The following is a 19844-nucleotide window of genomic DNA, read 5'->3' as shown; positions in this document are numbered from 1 at the left end:
TGTTCTAGTGATAACCTTATATAATATATGATCCTGGTCTCTCCCTCCGTCTACCTATTTATCTACCTCTAAGTCTTTGGAAATTAACCATCACAAAGGAAGACAGTTTAACAGTATTATAGATAAATAAAAGAGTAGTGGGACTCAGAGTGCCAAAATTCTCTCCCTAAGATTCAAGGCTAAACTGATAGAGTACTCAATCCTTTGTACATAAAAGGGAAAAGCAGAAGTGAGGTCATATATTGTATTTCTTTAGAGGTCTAATTACTCTGAAGTCCATATCTGTTTTGTAATGTAAAGGCAAAAGAGGTTAGATTGAACTTAAAGAGTGAACTCAACATTCTTTTATGTTGAGTCTTCATCGCAAAAGCTGCTGTTCCAAACAGGAATGTAACTCATATTTTTAAAAATATAAAAGCCCCTCCCCTCAAAAAAACCTTTTAGAAGCATCCTTATGATAATTTTGCAAAACAAATTTACCAAGTTCAAGAACACCCTATGACAATCATATCAAATGTCAAAATAAGATCATTAAGGATAGTCAAAATAGGGGATCCCTGGGTGGCTCAGTGGTTTGGCGCCTGCCTTCGGCCCAGGGCGTCATTGTGGGGTCCCAGAATCAAGTCTCACATCGGGCTCCCTGCATGCAGCCTGCTTCTCCCTCTGCCTATGTCTCTGCCTCTCTCTCTCTCTCTCTCTCTAGTGTGTGTCTCTTGTGAATAAATAAATAAAATCTTTTTTTTTTTTTTTTTAAAGGATAGTCAAAATAGGAATGCCTGGATGGCTCAGCGGCTGTGTCTGGGAGCATCTGACTTCAGCTCAGGGCCTGATCCCCGAGTCCCCAGATCAAGCCCCACATAGGGCTCCCTGCAGGGTGCCTGCCTCTCTCCCTCTGCCTGTGTCTCTGCTTCTCTCTGTCATGAATAAATAAATAAAATCCAAAAAAAAAAAAAAAAGATAGTCAAAATATCTTTTGGGCCACTAAATAAATACACTATATTAAAAGAAACATACACATTCTGGACCTCCAAACTAGGGTCAATAAACCTAAATGTTACTTATTTTAGCAACCAAATTTTGCTCTATAAAGTACCTTTAACAGAAAACAACTAAAAAGCCAAAATATATCTCCACCTCTGGCTTATTCCTACTTTTCTAAGCTCGAATTATTCAATGTCACCTGCCTGTCCCTAAATACACAGAGAAGAGATCTCTATCGGTGTTCATCAAAAATTAAAAATTTTAAGCTGTTTTGTGGAAAACGGACATTATCTTACCATTTTTCCCAGACAAATCTCTAGGTTTTAAGTTGTGTTTACCTTTAATTTTTAAAAATCCTAACAGTCATGAAGTCCTACCTAGTCTTCTATTATCTATTCATTTTCAAAATTATCATTTCGTTCAATATTTACAAAGGGCATCCACTGCTACTACTATATCATAGTCATTGTATTCAATCCAGCTCATAATCCTAATGATCTCCTGTACTAGTTACTTCTCAAGTCATAATCCATATTTATTAATGTCCTGTCCATAGGAAAGTCATCCCTTCGCTTCCATCTGAGGATCCTGGCCTAGGGGCACCACCTGGTGGTCAGCAGTAGGAACTACTCCTCCTACCACCTCATTTCTTCCCCACTGGGAGACAGTACTCCTGAGCTTTCAGGTTTTGCTCACAGCTCAACTAATTCTTAGAAATCTATCTCCCTTTCAGGAACTCCTGGGTGGCTTAGTCAGCTAGGCGACCCAATCTTGCTCTCAGGTCTTTTTTTTTTTTTTCATTTATTCATGAGAGAGACAGAGAGACAGAGAGAGAGGCAGAGACACAGGCAGAGGGAGAAGCAGGCTCCATGCAGGGAGCCCGATGTGGGACTCCATCCCGGGACTCCAGGGTCACGCCCCCGGCCAAAGGCAGGCGCTAAAACGCTGAGCCACCCAGGGATCCCCTCAACTCAGGTCTTGATCTCAGGGTTGTGAGTTCAAGCCTCACACTGGTTGTGGAGCCTATTAGAAAGAAAAAGGAAAAGGAAAAGGAAAAAGAAAAAGGAAAAAAAGAAGAAGAAAAGAAAGAAAAGAAAAGAAAAGAAGAAGAAAAGAAAGAAAAGAAAAGAAAAGAAAAGGAGAAAAGAAAAGAAAAGAGAAAAGAAAGAAAAGAAAAGGAGAAAAGAAAAGAGAAAAGAAAGAAAAGAAAAGAAAAAAGAAAAAAGTAAAGCAAAACTCCTTTTTATATGAACTGAGTAGGATGCCATCCTGATGTGATTTACCAAGGAGGCAGAGTCCCTTATTTATAAACCCTGGGTAATCCACAAACTCTAAATCTACATATTATTTTAATAATTTTAACAATGAAACTGAGAATGAGAAAGAATGGGTTTTTGAGAGCTAATTCAAAGAAAGACTCCAGAGAGTGGGGGGCACTGAGCTGGGGGTGCCTCTGACAGTGCTGGCCTTGGTGAGAAGTTCTTCTGGGCATTCTTGGCCCTGATTCCACCTTGTGGAAATAGGGGCACAGGAAAGCAGCCTAAAGCTGCTTGTACTCCTGACATGCCAGTCTGGAGGCAGAAAAAACAGCTGGGGTAGCGTGCTACATGGGACCTCCAGTATGGGGAAAGCTGACAGGCAGTACCTTTCCCTTGTCCTCTGCCCATAGCTATCCAATTCTGTTCCATGGAAAAGCTGTACATAGACCTGGAAACCATGATTCTATCAAGTTGGTGCAGCCTTTTCAGTGTGAAATTATCCCAACATTTGGGCTCTTAGCCACCAAACAGACGAGATTACCAGGAAGAGTAGTCCTACCTCTCCCTTCCATTCTGCCTGCCTGCTCCCTTTCCTATTTTCTCTGATTTCCAGATCCAGTCAGGCATTACAAAATAATTCTCCTCTCTGTCCATACTGCAAGTAACCCACAAAACTTCCCTAACTGCAGCCTAATAAAAATACACTTTTTTTCTAAATTCATCCAAAAGCAGGAAAATGATATAGTAAGCTCTGAAGTGATAGTAACCTTAATAGAGAACTAAGATGACTAACCTCGAACTTTCTCTTCATAAGCTTCAAAGTTTGCATCTACCTTCTATTTCCCTTTTATTAAACTTACTCTTTCTCAAAATGGCAAAAAAAATCTCATTTATTGTTACTATTTTACAAAATGAGGAGTATTTAAATAGCATTGACTAGTACTGTTTCACTATTTAGCTACCACTGTAATTGTGAAATAGTGTATAATATTTTACCTTGATTTTAGAGGAATGGAATTTTGGGGCCAGTCTGGGAATCTACAAACCATTTCTAACACTGAAATTCAAAAGGACTTTTCCTTTTTTTTTTTTTTTAATTTTTTATTTATTTATTTATTTATGATAGTCACACACACAGAGAGAGAGAGAGGCAGAGACATAGGCAGAGGGAGAAGCAGGCTCCATGCACCGGGAGCCTGATGTGGGATTTGATCCCGGGTCTCCAGGATCGCGCCCTGGGCCAAAGGCAGGCGCCAAACCACTGCGCCACCCAGGGATCCCTCAAAAGGACTTTTCCCATAGAAATAAACAACTGACTGTTGCTTTATAAGCTGGTAGATGCTTACACTATATAACAAAAACTTCTCAGCTGAGCTCCCTGATACCTTAGCTGTTTTTTCCTATTTTATTCCATCTTGAACATAACTATAAAAAAATACATTTTCAACATGCAAACCACTTTTCAAAACTTCCATAAGGAGGGCTCCCTATTTCCAATCATATCATGAAAATTACTAGTTTCACACTCATTAATGCTAAGCTAAAGCCCTCTCCCTTAAACAGAAATTTTAAAAATCAGTTATACATAATCATGTGCTCTTCCAAACTTCTCCCATTACTTCCTCTAAATGTTTCACTAGTCCTTTTTTTTTTTTAAAGATGTTGTTTATTTATTCATGAGAGACACACAGAGAGAGACACAGGCAGAGTAAGAAGCAGGCTCCATGCAAGGAGCCCGACGTGGGACTCAATCCCAGGTCTCTAGGATCACAGCCTGGGCTGCAGGCGGTGCTAAACCGCTGCGCCACCAGGGCTGCCCTTCACTAGTCCTTATACTAGTTAGTCCTAAGGTTCTAGGTAGGAAATAAAGATAACTAATATATGGTCCTAGCCCTCCAGGGACTCAATTGTGGTTTTGTTCTGTTTTTTTTGTTTTGTTTTGTTTTTGGTTTTGGTTTTTTTGTTTTTGTTTTTTTTTCCTCCAATAAGGAGAAAACTTTAATTAAAAACTTTAAAGCAAAAAAAAAAAAAAAAAAAAAAAAACTTTAAAGCACACCTCAGGGCACCTGGGTGGCTCAGTCAGTTAAGCATCCAACTCTTGATTTCAACACAGGTCATGATCTCAGGGTCTTCAGATTAAACCCCATGCTGGCTCCACTCTGGGCATGGAGCCTGCTTCGGGTTCTCTCTCTCCCTCTCCTCCTCACCTTCTGTGTTCATGTGTGCTCTCTCTGTCATAAATGAACATACATAGCTACTTTGAAACTTGAAATTTGCAGGTATTGTGTTGTCTTAAGATGGTGAAGATCTATATTTACTGTGCCTCACCCTCCTAAGACATCCTCCAAGTACACACACTCTATAAAGCCCCTGTCAATAACATGACCCCATACTTGGCTTACCCTCCTCTGACCTTCTACCACCCTTAACTCAGTAACATCTGATTTTATACTTTTCTCTCTATTGAAGCTTTCAACCACAAGGATGGGTTATAAGTATGCTGTAAATACTAATCACCTCAGACCTCCAGGTAGCCAAGCAGAGCCTAGAGAGACTGGATCAATTACCCTGGCTATGAACATGTCATCACTTTTACCCTGCTGTGCTAAACAGATATTTCATTTTTCTATGTGTGCCATGGAAAAGACTGGGAAGTAGAAATTTAATTTGTGGCATTTTCAAATTAGAAGTGACAATAAATATTATTTAGTAAACTCATATGAAAAATGAGGAAGATGAAACCTATGAAATTTAATTTGTTTAAAGTCACATTTGATATTTAATAACAGAAACAAGTCATTCTCAGAATTTAAAACTGCAGGCCCCTGATTTCTGGGCTTGATTATACTACATCACACAGCTTCTTAAGTTATCACTTAGGTAAATCTTGCCACCCCCAAAGACTGTAAGGTCTTTGAGAATAAGGCTGTAATACAATTTATATGTAGCTCTCATATCTCTCAAAGTGCTAATCTCCAACTCAGGGCTACTTAAGGATAATTACTGGTGGAATAAAAAGTCTTTAGTATAAATAAATGTCCCATTTAATGAAAAAAACAACTACAATCTCCATATTTAGAAATTTGTCTGAATAATATAAATATTTATGTATATTCATGTATGTACATAAATAGAATGTAAGAAAGTGAACAAATCCACTTTGGGAGAAAAGGTACCTGAAACTATACCTTAGAAATAGTAAACTGACATGACTATTCTAAAAGCTACATATAGGGCACCTGGGTGGCTCAGTTGGTTGGGCTGCTGCCTTTGGCTCAGGTTATGATCCTAGGGTCTCTGCTCAGCTGGAAGCCTGCTTTTTCTTCTGCCTGCCACTCCCCCTGCCTATGCTCCCTTGCTCAGTCAAATAAATAAAATCTTTAAAAATAAAAAAATAGGAAAACAAAAACAAAAAAATAAATAAATAAAAATAAAAATAAAAATAAAAAAATAGGGATCCCTGGGTGGCTCAGCAGTTTGGCACCTGCCTTTGGCCCAGGGTGTGATCCTGGAGTTCTGGGATCGAGTCCCACATCGGGCTCTCTGCATAGAGCCTGCTTCTCCCTCTGCCTATATCTCTGCCTCTCTCCCTCTGTGTCTCTCATGAATAAATAAATAAAATCTTTTAAAAAATAATAAAAATAAAAATAAATAAATAAATAAAGCTACATATAAGTATCCAAGTTTGTTAAAAACAAGGTAACTGGCTCAAAATGGAGTCACTTACATACTAAGCCCCATGTTTACCAAGAATCTAATTATAGTTTCGCCTCTCCCAGAAAGATACTCTTAAACCAACAAATTACCTGATCAGTATTAGGTAATCTGCCTCATTACCCCTGAGATGCACTGTGGGGACAGTAACATAATATCAATCTGTTTTTTGGTTTGTTTGTTTTGCTTTGCCTAGTACAACTTTCCTGTTTCTGGCCCTTTCTGTCTATAAAAATCTTTCCCTTTGTACAGCTCTTCAGAGCTCCTTAATTTGCTATAACGGATGCTGTCCCATTTATGAATTGTTGAATAAAGCCAGTAAGATCTTTACATTTTACTCAGCTGAATTTTTAACAATGTGAAAAGCATTAACATTTAAACCATACAATATAAATTTAATACACATAAATCAAATTCTTACTAGTAACTGTTCCAAGTATTTTTCCTCACCTATCTGGCATTTATAGACAAGGTTATGACTTAAGGCCTTGGTGTGCACTATCATCCTCTCCTGTTAATAATGCCAAGAAAAACCAATTTCAGTAAAATTTCTTTATAGTAGAGGCTTTTGGAACCTTTCCTTTTGCTCTTCCCTCTGCCTCGCCTACTCTTTCCCCAGTTATTTCTTGGTTTCTTCCCATCCTTCAGATCTTTGCCCACATATCAAGGCAAATGACCAATGTACTTAAAATTTCCTGTCTTAGAATTCATCTCCTTTCACAACTGTCATATTGTATAAGGATTTCTCACACTATACAAAATACAGCATTCATATGAAAATTTCTGTAAGGTGAAATGGCATAAAGCAAAGAAATAATCACCACTAACTTATATGAAAAAAATTTTTTGATCATCCCCAGACTCAAAAAGTGACCTCTCTTAGGCTTTTCTGATACTCTAGGACACATCTTGGTAACTGATGCACAAAATAAATTGAGATAAACCACAGATGCTCACAGACAGAATTCAAAGCTATGACAGCTTGAACTGTAGTTACCAGGAAAAGAGCTTGTGAGTAGTACTTTTACTGCTAAGGCTGTACCCTCTGTAACTGCTCGCTACAAAACAAACACTGAATGCCATTGTCACTTTTCACCGTTTTTTGTAAAAGCAAAAGTCCTCTTCAGATTTTTTTTCAGATAGCCAAAACAAACACTAACATAGGTATTTCATAAAAGCAAAAGCTTAATGTGAATTTCTGAAAAGTAGGAGATAACTAATTTTTTTTTGTTTGTTTTTTTTAGGAGATAACTATTTTATTTACTATTTTACTTACCTTTTTTGTTTTGTTTTATTCACTCATTTATTCACAGTGTCTTTAAAAAAAAAAGATTTCATTTATTTATTTATGAGAGACAGGGAAAGAGAGGCAGATACATAGGCAGAGGGAGAAGCAGGCTCCCTGTGGGGAGCCCAATGTGAGACTCGATCCCAGGACCCTGGGATCACAACCTGAGCCAAGGGCAGATGCTCAACCACTGAGCTGACCAGGGACCCCAGCTTATTCTCAGCACCTAAAACAGGAACGGACAAAGTATGGGCCATAGCCCAGATACTGTCTACCACAGCCAAATCCAGGTATGCATTTACATATTATGGGTGGCTGCTTTCATGCTACAATGCAGGGCTGAATAGTTGTGAGAGAGAGACCAGATGGTCAAAAATACTTACTATCACTACTTACAGAAAGTTTGTAGAGCACTGATCAAAAAACAATGTTAGGTCAAATACTCAAACATTTACTGAGCAAATGCATGAAAAACAAACAGTAGAAAAATATATTTCTGATCCCACAGTGTTTTAATAATAGATATAAAAGAAGAGCACATAAACTAACACATCACCATGGTAGCTTTTGGTGCACTCACCTAGGTTTGCACTTTCATCTGTACAACTTTTCATAGATTCAAAGAACAATGTTGGCAAGAGCACTAAAATTCAGAGTTAAGTAACAGGCTTGTTTAAAATCACTCAGCTAATATATACAATGGAATATTACTCAACTATTAGAAATGACAAATACCCACCATTTGCTTCAATGTGGGTAGAACTAGAGGGTATTATGCTGAGTGAAGTAAGTCAATTGGAGAAGGACAAACATTATATGGTCTCATTCATTCGGGGAATATAAAAAATAGTGAGGGGGATTATAAGGGAAAGGAGAGAAAATGAGTGGGAAATATCAGAGAGGGTGACAAAACATGGGAGACTCCTAACTCTGGGAAACGAACAAGGGGTAGTGGAACGGGAGGTAGGTCGGGGGATGGGTGACTGGGTGGCAGGCACTGAGGGGGGCACTTGATGGGATGAGCACTGGGTGTTATGCTATATCTTGGCAAATGGAACTCCAATTTAAAAATATAAATAAATAAATAAATAAACCTAATTCCGCCCCCTCCCCCCTAAATAAGATAAAATAAAATCACTCAGCTAGTATATGACAAATTCAGGACAGAAGCTTTTTCCTTTTTAAACTGTTTTCCATTATAATCAAGCAAACTTTAATGTGATAATTATTTTCCACTCTTCAATTTGAGGATGAAGTATAAAATCTGACTGAATAATCTTACAAGTAATCTGAGGGTTTCAAAGTTTGACTCACCATGAAACAATGATTATATGTAAAACCTGATGGAACCAAACTAAAGATCTATTTTGAATCTGAAGGCTACCTTTCTCCCCTAATTCTGTTCATTTCTTCCCTTGATGTTATCACTTTATTTTTAAACATTAATAGTATCCTAATATGGAGGCACATTTATATAATACATTGAAATTTCAAAGCATTTACTTAAATAATCTAAATTTATACCATAAAATGTATACTTGACTTCAGGACCACTATGAATCTTCCCACTGTTCAAAACACGGCCTATCTCTAGCATACAGTCATTAAAACACACATTCAATAGCCATCTTAAGTTATTATTCTTTCATTGGGTCTTCTTCTATTGTAGTAACTTAATAGTTTTTCTAAGATGTTTTATGTTCTTGCATAAGATTTACATCAAGGCTCATTATTCCTTTCTTCACAGAGAACTCCTCTCTTGCTAATCAACTCTCCTTTCCTTCTAGGGAAATCCTATTCCAGACCTTCAAACTGATCATTGTTATTCTCTTGCTTTGACTTCACTGTTCTATTTAAGGGTGCTAAGACCCTGGTTTCAGCCATCATCATTTCTCGCCTAAATTCTACAACAGACTCCTAACCATTCTCCTTTCACCCTAGACTCCCTGCAGTCTACTCACATGGCAGCCAGAGTGATTCTTTAAAAAAGAAGTCGGATAGGGGCGCCTGGGTGGCTCAGGTGGTTAAGTGTCTGCCTTCGGTTCAGGTCATGATCTCAGGGTCTAAACTACTGTTCTCTTTCACTTGGACTGCTATAATAGCCTGCTGGCTCATCTATCTACGTTCTATCTAAACCTACTCCAACCTACTCTCCATGCTATAAACGTAATGATAGTCTGTAATCACAAAGTTGACATTGCACTCCACTCCCCCAAGCCTTGCTTAAAAATTTTTGATGTTACCATCATTCTTAGGTGAAGAAAAACTGCTTAACATTGTCTGCAGAGGGATCCCTGGGTGGCGCAGTGGTTTAGCGCCTGCCTTTGGCCCAGGGCGCGATCCTGGAGACCCGGGATCGAATCCCACGTCGGGTTCCCGGTGCATGGAGCCTGCTTCTCCCTCTGCCTATGTCTCTGCCTCTCTCTCTCTCTGTGTGTGACTATCATAAATAAATAAAGATAAAAAAAAATTGTCTGCAGACCTCTATATGAACTGCACCTATCTCTCCAGTCTTAACCAGTATGCACCTGAATGCATGCACACTTGCCAAGTATATACACCTGCCATTCTATCCTTCGTACTCAGCAAACCTCCCCCTTCTTAGGACCTTTGTACTTGCAGCTCGACTACCTCATTCAGATAAACCTGTTTATCCTTTCAATCTCTTTCACTTCCTCAGCAAAGTCATACCCTGACTTCCTTAACTAGGTCAAATGTCCTTATGATATCAGCTCCAGTAGCATTTGCCACAGTTGAAAATTTTATGTTTTACGTGTCCCCATCTGATTATAAACTCCATGAGAGCAAGAATCACATCACATCATATCACATAATATCTGCAGTGCCTAGCATGTATCAGGTAATATATATTTGCTGAATGAATGACTAAAAGCATAAGCCGTAATATGGAAATACGAAAACTTTACAGGAAGAATAAAAAGTGCGGGAAACAAGTGCTAAGTTCTGTATGAGGCAGTAATGACATAAGGTAAAGAAGTCCACACGGGCTAAATTGCGGAAAGCCTTGCATGACTTTTTAACGAACTTTCTTTACTCCTCACATAATAGTGGACCCAGTGAAGGGTTTTTTAGCAGTGGAAATGGCATCATTTGCTTTGTGCTTTAGATAGCTCTCACAAGCTACATGCAGTGTGGACAAAGGATCTGAAAGGGCAAGGAGATGGATGGAGGCCCAAACTAGGGCACAAATTTGGGGACTGTGTGATTGAGGGGTGAAAGAGATCAGAATAACTCTTTAAGGTTGCCAACATGGGTGACTAGTGGCTTCAGAAAGTCATATCTAGTAACCATCAAACTCATGGGCTGACTGCACTAAAATCATGTGGGGCCTTGATTAAAAGTTTTCTTCTAACTTAGAAATCCTGGGAGTGGCACATAAAAATTGTATTTATAACTAGTGTCCTAAATGATATCTTCTGTAGTCACACAAATTTGGAAACAACAAAGAAAACATACTAGAAGATTGAAAAGTTATGAGAGATAATGATTAATTTAAATTTGGAAATGACGTGTTTGAATTACCTATGCAGATAACCAAGAGGCAGTGAGAGAACTAATTCTGAACATCACAGGACTGGTCCAGTTGGAGACCAATATTTGTTGGAGGCTGAAAGTATGACAGCATTTAAGTTCACAGAAGTGAAAAGAGTGGTATGGCTATGGTTAAAACTCCAAAGGACACAACACTTAAGATACAGGGAAGAGAGGGGATCCCTGGGTGGCTCAGCAGTTTGGCGCCTGCCTTTGGCCCAGGGCGCGATCCTGGAGTCCCAGGATCGAGTCCCGCGTCGGGCTCCCAGCATGGGGCTTGCTTCTCCCTCTGCCTGTGTCTTGCCTTTCTACCATAAATAAATAAATAAATCTTAAAAAAAAAAAAAAAGATACAGAGAAGAGGATTTGTTCATTATTCAAAAAAATACCCTGAAATGCTATTTCTGCATGAGATATGTGTATACAAAATGTTGTCCTACTAGATGTTGGGAGGGATATCAAAGCTAGACATGGCACCTCTTACAAGGCCTGTGGACAGTTGTAGGCCTTCTCTCAACACATCAGCCAAAATGTCACAGGCCTTATCATTCAAGTCCATAATATACCCTCAAAGAGTGTACATTTACTAAGGAAACACTAAGTTGTTTTATTCCCCAGAGTTTTGTTGTTTTTTTTTAAGATTTTATTTATTTATTCATAGAGACACAGAGAGAGAGAGAGAGAGAGAGAGAGAGAGAGAGAGAGAGGCAGAGACACAAGCAGAGGGAGAAGCAGGCTCCATGCAGGGAACCCGACGTGGGACTTGATCCTGGGTCTCCAGGATCACACCTCAGGCTGCAGGTGGCGCTAAACCGCTGCACCACAGGGGCTGCCCCCCCAGAGTCTTTAACTTAGAGGAGATCCTTACTCCCCATTACCCATACTAACATCCTAAGCCCTTCCTTCAAAGCTTTCCCAGATTCCATCGGACATAATTAATTACTCTTTCCCTAAACACATGTTTTTATATTGCTTGTGGCATATAACACATTTTACCTTGTATTATATTGTGGAAGCAGTAGAGTGTTACAGAAAGAAAACTAGCCTACAGAAATCAAAAGCTAAATTCCTTACTTACAAGTTGTGTGACCCCTGAAATCACTTATGCTTCCTAGTTTGTGAATTAATAAGGACCTTCATTACCATTTCATAGAATTACTAAGAAGACCAAGTGAGATCATTTATGTTAAAGCGCTTTATTAAAATTCATAAATTATTGGGACACCTGGATGGCTCAGTTAAGTGTCTGCCTTCTGCTCAGGTCATGATCCCAGGGTCCTAGGATCAAGCTGGGCAGTGCTGAGCAGGGAGCCCGCTTCTCCCTCTGCATCTCCCCCCTGGAGGAGTGTTTTTTTCTTCTCTCTCTCTCTCTCTCACATACACACACACACATAAATAAATAAAATCTTTTTTAAAAAATTCATAAATTACTTTCTCTTCTATCTGTACATATTCTCTTTCCTGCAAGTTCTAAAAATCGTAAGAGATTGGGAACAAGTGCTATGTACCTATTGTCCACCACAGCATTTATATTAGAATATCTTGCATATAACAGACACTCAGAAGTTTAGTAAAATATGTTGAATAGATGATGTGAGACAAAAACGAGACAAGTGTATATTCTGATTCCAAAAAGGACCCGAGGCAGCCGACATGCATGTTTCTTTGACCACTCTATTAACTATCTGGCCAATAAATTCTATTTTCCTTGCTCATTCCCCTTTCTGAAATAACCCTTTCTTCTACCCTCACATACTCACATATCTAAATCCTTTTTCTCCTATAAGACCCAAATCAAAGCACCCAGCTCCCCCTCCTACTCTAAGCTTTCTATTCACTTCAAACCAAAAGTATCTTCCATCTTCTCAACTTGTCTGTACACTTATCATTCAGATACTGATATGTTCAACATATCATGACTGCTCCAACCAGGTCCCATTTCCACCATGAAGTCAAGCCATGCTTTGTACATATAGGCACAAATATATACTTGTCAAATCTGATTTTAAAAAAGAAATTTTGGGACACCTAGGTGGCTTAGCAGTTGAGGATCTACCTTTGGCTCAGGGCCTGATCCCGGAGTCCTGGTATCGAGTCCCACAACAGGTTCCCTGCATGGAGGCTGCTTCTCCTCCCTCTGCCTGTGTCTCTGCCTTTCTTTGTGCCTTTCTTTGTGTCTCTCATGAATAAATACATAAAATCTTTAAAAAATAAAAATAAAATAAAAAAGAAATCAAGCTTAAAGTCCAAAAACCTATTTTGAAAACTCACTTTATGTGGCAGATGGCTAAGGCAGAAGCGGGTAGCTTTTGAACACAATGGATACATTTGAAAATCAACTCAACATTTGTCTTAGGGTTAGGTTTATACACAGGTACGTGTACATGCAAGTCTATAAAAATGTTAGTAATAAGGGAGAAAAATATCAGTGTACTTAAACAAATATCAGTGTACTTAAACAATTAAAATATTTCATCCTCAGACATTGGAGTTAAAAAAAAGATACAAATATAGAGAAGCCAGTATTTAGAATTTGAAACAATCACTCTTTCAGACTAAGATACAACAAAGTAGAAGCTCTCCAGACTAATCTTCATTCTTAAGCTTTCCATTTTCTCTGAAAGATATTCAATGTTCATGGCTGGTACAGTTCCACATCAGTTTGTTAGTTATATTCATTATAATTAAATAGTTTAATTAAAACCAATCAGATATGTGCATTAAAAGGGCTGTTGCTTCCTTTTTTTTTTTTAAGCTTTTATTTATTCATGAGAGACAGAGAGAGACAGAGACATTGGCAGAGGGAGAAGCAGGCTCCCTGTGGGGAGCCCAATGCGGGACTCGATCCCAGGACCCTGGGATCACGACCTGAACCAAAGGCAGATGTTCAACCACTGAGCTACCCAAGGTGCCCAAAGGGCTGTTGTTTCTATGAAAACTAAGGTTCTTTAGAAAGTCTCAAAAGCATACTGCTTTTTTAGAAATGAATTTAAAGTGGGTAAGGCCTTTCAAGAGATTATTAAAATCTAAGAGTCTATCCCATGATGCTTCACAAATTATCACCAGGTTATCATTCCACTATATAAAAATTTTTAAACTAGAAATTATAATCCATGCAAAGAGCACAAGAAAGGTATAGATATCCATTCAGTAGACTTATATTTTTAAAATTTAAGGCCTTGGTTAAGTTAAAGTAATTAAAAATAGAACGACCAGAGGATGATCCAGTAATTGCACTAATGAGTATTTACCCAAAGAATACAAAAACACTAATTTGAAAACAAATATGCACCCCTATGTTTACTGCAGCATTATTTACAATAGCCAAGTTATGGAAGCAGCCCAAGTGACCACTGACAGATGAATAAAAAGATATGGTATATATAAAGAAGATATAATTATGGAGTATTAGTCATAAAAAAAGAATGAAATCTTGTCATATGCAACAACATGGACTGATCTAGAGTACAATGCTGAGCAAAATAAGAGAAAGGCAAATAATAAATCATTTGACTCATGTGGAATTTCAGAAACAAAACAAAGAGGAAAAAAAACCCAGACGCTTAACTATAGAGGACAAACAGGTGGTTACCAGAGGGGAAGTGGGTGGATATGGGTTAAACAAGTGAAGGGGATTAAGGGTACATTTACCCTAATATATAGAATATAGAATTGCACTAATATATTAGCACTAATATATAGAATTGCTGAATCACTATATTGTACACCTGAAAATGATATAACACTGTATGTTAACTACACTGGAATTAAAATAAAAAAACAAAATGAAATTTGTGGGGTTTTCTGTAAATACACGTATTAAACAATTTTTAAAAATGTTCTCCCTTGGCTCTCAATGAAATTTAAAAAAAAATTTTTTATTTCAGAGCTGAAGAGAGAAAATACAAGCTGGGGGTGGTGGAATGGAACAGGAACAAAAGAGGGAGAGGAATAAGCAGACTCCACACTGAGCAGGGAGCTGGACCCAGGGCTCAATCCCAGGACCCTGGAGTCACAACCTGAGCTTAAGGCAGACATTTAACATACTGAGCCACCCAGGCACCCCTCTATGAAGGTTTTTCAAAACAATATAAATGTATACATATGCTTTACTTACAATTTTTTTTTAAACACAGAAGTCTGTAATCCCAGAATCACTAGTAAAAAAATTTCTTAGGGATGCCAGGGTGGTCCAATGAGATAAGCATCTGACTCTTGGTTTTGGCTCAGCATGGAGTCTGCTTAAGACTCTCTCCAGCATGCATGCGCATGCTTGCTCTCTCTAAAATAAATAAATAAATCTTAAAAAAAAATGTCTTAGTGCTGTCTGGTACAGATTAATGTGAATTATATAGTTGCACTGTTAGTTTCTATTGTCAACATTTTTGTCCTTTAACAATGACCAAATATCTTTTTTATTACAAAGATAACTATTATGCACATAAATATATATTAATTTTTCTCATTTGTACCTTTAATTTTAATGATCTGAATCATTATTCTATCTGATTCTGTGGATATGGCAACCAGACAAGCTTAACTTCTTGAAGTGATTTACTGTCTATTACTTGTTTGCTTGTTTTTATGTCCCACTCAGATAGGAGAGGTTTAAAGGTACTAGATTCAATATTTGGATTTCCAGACTAAATAAATATCCAGTAAAATAAACTTACCTCTGCCAGAAGCAGACACAGAATGAAAGAGATGAACTAATCATCAAAACTTTATGGAATACATAAATGTAAAGCCAAAAGGCAGCACGATGGTAACTTACAGGGCAGTCTTGGCCAACAAATGTGTTCTGTTTGGCTTCCATAATATCTAAAATCAAGAGATTACTAAGCTAGCTTTCAAGTTTCTCTTGAAAAATAAGAAGGCCTGGCAAGACTAGGCTCATAGTCCTAAATCACAATAAGCAGCTACGAAGAGACTGCCCCTTTAGACAGGACCTGTACTCTTCAGTTTGTCCAAATCACATAACATGAGTTCACTCACTGTCACTACCTGCCTGGCTACACGTACCTAAGTTTTCAAACCCTAGCAGAACTATTTCTCCTATTTGCCTCAACTAACCTTAATTAAGACATGGAAATGAAAGTTATATGAAGAGAGTTTCCCCTATATTTGTTAAGCCTAGTTGTCCCATCCAACCTAAAAAACCTGTTTATTAAGAGTAAATTAGGGGCACCAGGGTGGCTCAGTAGGTTAAGTGTCTGCCTTTGGCTCAGGTCATGATCTCAAGGTCCTGATCTCAAGGTCCTGGGATTGAGCCCCACATCTGGCTCCCTACTCAGCAGGCAATCTGCTTCTCTCTCCCTCACCCTCTGCCCCTCCCCCTGCTCATGCTCTCTCTCAAATAAATAAAATCTTAAAAAAAAAAAAAAGTAAATAATAGGGGCACCTGGGTGGCTTAGTCAGTCAGTTGAGTGTCCAACTCTTGGTTTCAGCTCACATCCTGATCTCAGGGTCACAAGATCAAGCCCCACGTTGAGTGCAGAGTCTGCTTATCTCTCTCCCTTTCCATCTGCCCCCTCCCGCCATTCATGCACTCATTCTCTCTCTCAAAAAAGAAAACAAATCTTTAAAAAAAATAAAAAGAGGGATTCCTGGCTGGCTCAGTGGTTGAGTGTCTGCCTTCGGCTCAGGGCATGGTTCCAGGGTCCTGGGATCAAGTCCCACATCAGGCTCCTTGAGGGGAGCCTCCTTCTCCCTCTACCTATGTCTCTGCCTCTCTCACGAATAAATAAATAAAATCTTTAAAAATAAAGAGTAAATCATAATGTATATGCTCTACTACAGAATGCGAAATGTATATTAAATGCCAATGACATGGTACAGTATATGAAAATTATAATAAATTTAGTATATTCCATGCTAAGCACAGAAAAACCCAGATTCTAGAATTTTCTTGCCTTCATTAATGTAAGAAAGTCAAGGGACACCTGGGTGGCTCAGCAGTTGAGCGCCTCCCTTCAGCCCAGAGCATAATCCTGGAGTCTGGGGATTGAGTCCCACATTGGGCTCTCTGCATGGAGCCTGCTTCTCCCTCTTCCTGTGTTTCTGCCTCTTTTTCTGTGTCTCTCATGAATAAATAAATAAAATCTTTTAAAAAATCATTTTTAAAAAGTCAATTTGTGCGCAAAACCAAAATAAGAACAAAGCATCTCTGCTCCTCTGCCATAGAACTGAGCCTTTTTTTAACACATAAAAAACACATGAAGGTTTTAAAAAGGGTAAAATAAAATATAGCAATATGTTAGGAAGCAAATAGGAATATAAGCATCCACTCATTAGCTAGAATGAATATTATTCATCTCATTTAATGAAAAACAAAACAAAACAAAATAAAACTATTTTTTTTACCACAACTTTGAGGTACTTGCTGAAATACCTCTTTTCAGTTACCAAATAGAACTGTGGAGAGTTCTAGCTAAAAAGAACAGTAAGTTAGCAGAAAAAGGAAATCTAGCAGACCTACCCGCTCTGCAGTTGCCTCATCCCCTGGTAGACATGCAGCAGCAGCAGCACAAGCTATTTCCATCATAGCAGAGCTGGTTGGAGCATCAGTTGTGGATGAAGACCTGGGTCGGCCCGACTGCATAACAGTTGCCATCTCCTGGCCAGATTTCCTGTTGATTTGGGGACTTCCCTTTGGGGCCTCTGGTTTGCCCCGCCTACTATGTAAGCTCGTCCCTCTCTTCATCTTGGGTGGTACTCGGATCTGCTGCAGGACACGATTCAGAGCTGTGGGGTGGGTGGGGACACCATCAATCTCAGCACATGCGTTCTGGCTTTCCAGATCCATTTCAGGTTCTGGATCTGCCTGAATTTGTTGCACATCGTGTGGAGACACTGATGACCTCCTGCGCTGGTGCTGGAAGAGATGCTTCAAGCCTTGGCCAATCACATTAATGTTCTCCAAAGCATTGTGGGTCATTTTAGACAACTTTTGTTCTGATTCTGTCTGCTTTCTGGCCTCTGCATCTTGGGATTTGCCTCCAGGATCAGGGTCCTCATATAACTGTTCACTGCCCGAAGGCTCCATTAGTAGACTTAATACGCTTATTTGCAAACTCAAAAACTTTTAAACACACCAAGACTGTCAAATTAGGTAGGCATTTGCTTCAACAGTAACTACACATGCAGCTGTGAGACGGAGGCTTCATGCCTATCTAATGTTAAAAAAAAAAAAAAAAGGAAAGAAAAGAAAAGAAAAGAGCCTCTTATTATACATTCATGCAAAATCTCCAGTGTTAAAGAAAGCATGCCACGAGCCAAACAAATAGGCACTATCATTATGCAATCTTTAATCAGAAGATTAAAAGACAGTTTTCTAGATAGTGGGTAATGATTATTTTCTAGAATAGGAGAAAAAGCTCAGAAAACAAGTACACAGCAAATGAAGACAGCAACATTAAAAAAAATCCCTACAAATTTCATTATATGAAGAATTGGATATTAAAGGAGTCATCTTGGAATGGAAACCATAACATTGACAGAACAGCCATTACTCAGGAAATCAGGAGGGAACAGACCATTCAATATGCATAGTATAATTGGGCAATTTAATTCCTCTTAACTCATAAACACAGTTAATTGTCCATACGCTGAAACTCAGCAAAGTAAATTCAAAGAATAAAAGTGAGAAGTGGATATCCCAATCTAACTGTATGTAGATTTTAATGAAAAGAGGAATTTCTTGTTACCATTCATATTCACCAGGTTCACTGGTAAATAGAGGTGATACATTTGCTCTACTGAGAAGAAAATGGAAATAGAAATCTTGTAAGCTGAATTCTCTGAAGCACAAATGACTGTCTGGCACCATATGAGCAAATGATACAGACAGAATCTATCTTCAGAGAGACTAGAGCTTTGCTCAGTACCAGCTATCAAGAAGAGAGATTCAGAGCCGCTCCAGAAGTGGGGAACACGAAGCAAGATAGTTTACATCTCAAATGGACAAGTGTTGGACAGCTGGAGTCAGTCTCCACCCCCACCCTACCCTGCAAAAAAAGAAAAGAGATTCAAAGAAATCTCTTTCTCTGAATAGTGTCATCTCTGACAGAAGCTCCCACATACCCACATAAATTCAAAAGCAAAGAAGTAACAAAGTAACTGGATATGATGAGAAAGTAAAGAAAAAGAAAGGATAAAAATGCAACCACACACCAATATTAAATGAAGGAAATTAAAAGGAAGCTGAAACTAAGAGATATAAAGTCAGCACAACTGCCATGGTTATGGAAATCACATGCAAAAAAACAAGAGCGGAAGATGGTAGGGAAGAGATTTTTCTTAATGGAAAGAAATAGGTAGTATTTTTGTATTGAGTTTTTGCAAATATATAAATTTGTATTAATGCACAGAACCTGCTAGAGGGGACAAAATATGGTGTAGGAGGTTATTTCCTTATTTTCCCTCAACATTTGTTCAATGAGCTTTAAAACTCCCTACACTCTACCAAGTACTTTGTTTGAACAGCCTAAGTCACTACCAAAGAGGCCCTCTGGAAGTCATGTTCTGGGGATATGGAGATTTCCTGCTACCAGGCAGCAATCTAAAAGGCATAAATTAGCTGGATATGAGTTCACTGTGAATTCACGGCTGCTGGAGTTCAGAGGGATGGGCATGCAAACCTGCTTGAGTCTTCTTCATTGTAACTACTCTCAGAAGACCTTCTTACCATGCATATGGTACTGTCATTGTGGCTCTACTGTCCATATTTTTTCATGGCTATTTCCCCACCCTCTGACCTCTTCATGATTCAGGAGCATAAACATCATCAAAGACAAAGACATTTATCTCTCACCAGTACCTTCCTACTTTCTACATACCACAAAATCCTTTGCTCCAAAACTAGGCAAGTGAGTAGCAGTCATGACAATGGGAAATTTCAAGGCCTTTCACTCAAATTCTTTGTGGCCATGCTAAAATCCTGCCATACCACTGGGGCTTCTTACCCTTGTCCTGATTGTGCACTGCTTTTGTTCTTTCTTCTTCCCATTAAGGGAGCCAAGAAAGAATCCCTTAATCCTTGTTAGGTTAAT

At 38.6% G+C, this 19844-nt stretch overlaps 1 protein-coding gene across 4 annotated transcripts in view; it reads right to left on the bottom strand.

Annotated features, from left to right (window-relative positions):
* TMCC1 (transmembrane and coiled-coil domain family 1) overlaps positions 1-19844 on the bottom strand; it is a 241320-nt gene that overhangs the window by 155766 nt on the left and 65710 nt on the right. For 2 of the 4 annotated variants that reach the window (XM_035702800.2, XM_049098550.1), the window contains exon 3: positions 17273-17962. In XM_035702800.2, the coding sequence (XP_035558693.1) occupies positions 17273-17839 (567 nt within the window). In that variant the 5' untranslated portion in view covers positions 17840-17962. The remainder of the gene's footprint in view (positions 1-17272; positions 17963-19844) is intronic. The other 2 variants (XM_025449249.3, XM_049098551.1) reach the window with 1 other exon arrangement.

This window comes from Canis lupus, chromosome 20, assembly GCF_003254725.2.
Source record: "Canis lupus dingo isolate Sandy chromosome 20, ASM325472v2, whole genome shotgun sequence".
In the NCBI taxonomy this organism is placed as follows: Eukaryota; Metazoa; Chordata; class Mammalia; order Carnivora; family Canidae; genus Canis; species Canis lupus.
The sequence above is the reverse complement of the archived record's forward strand: the minus strand, read 5'-3'. Positions and strand labels throughout refer to the sequence as shown.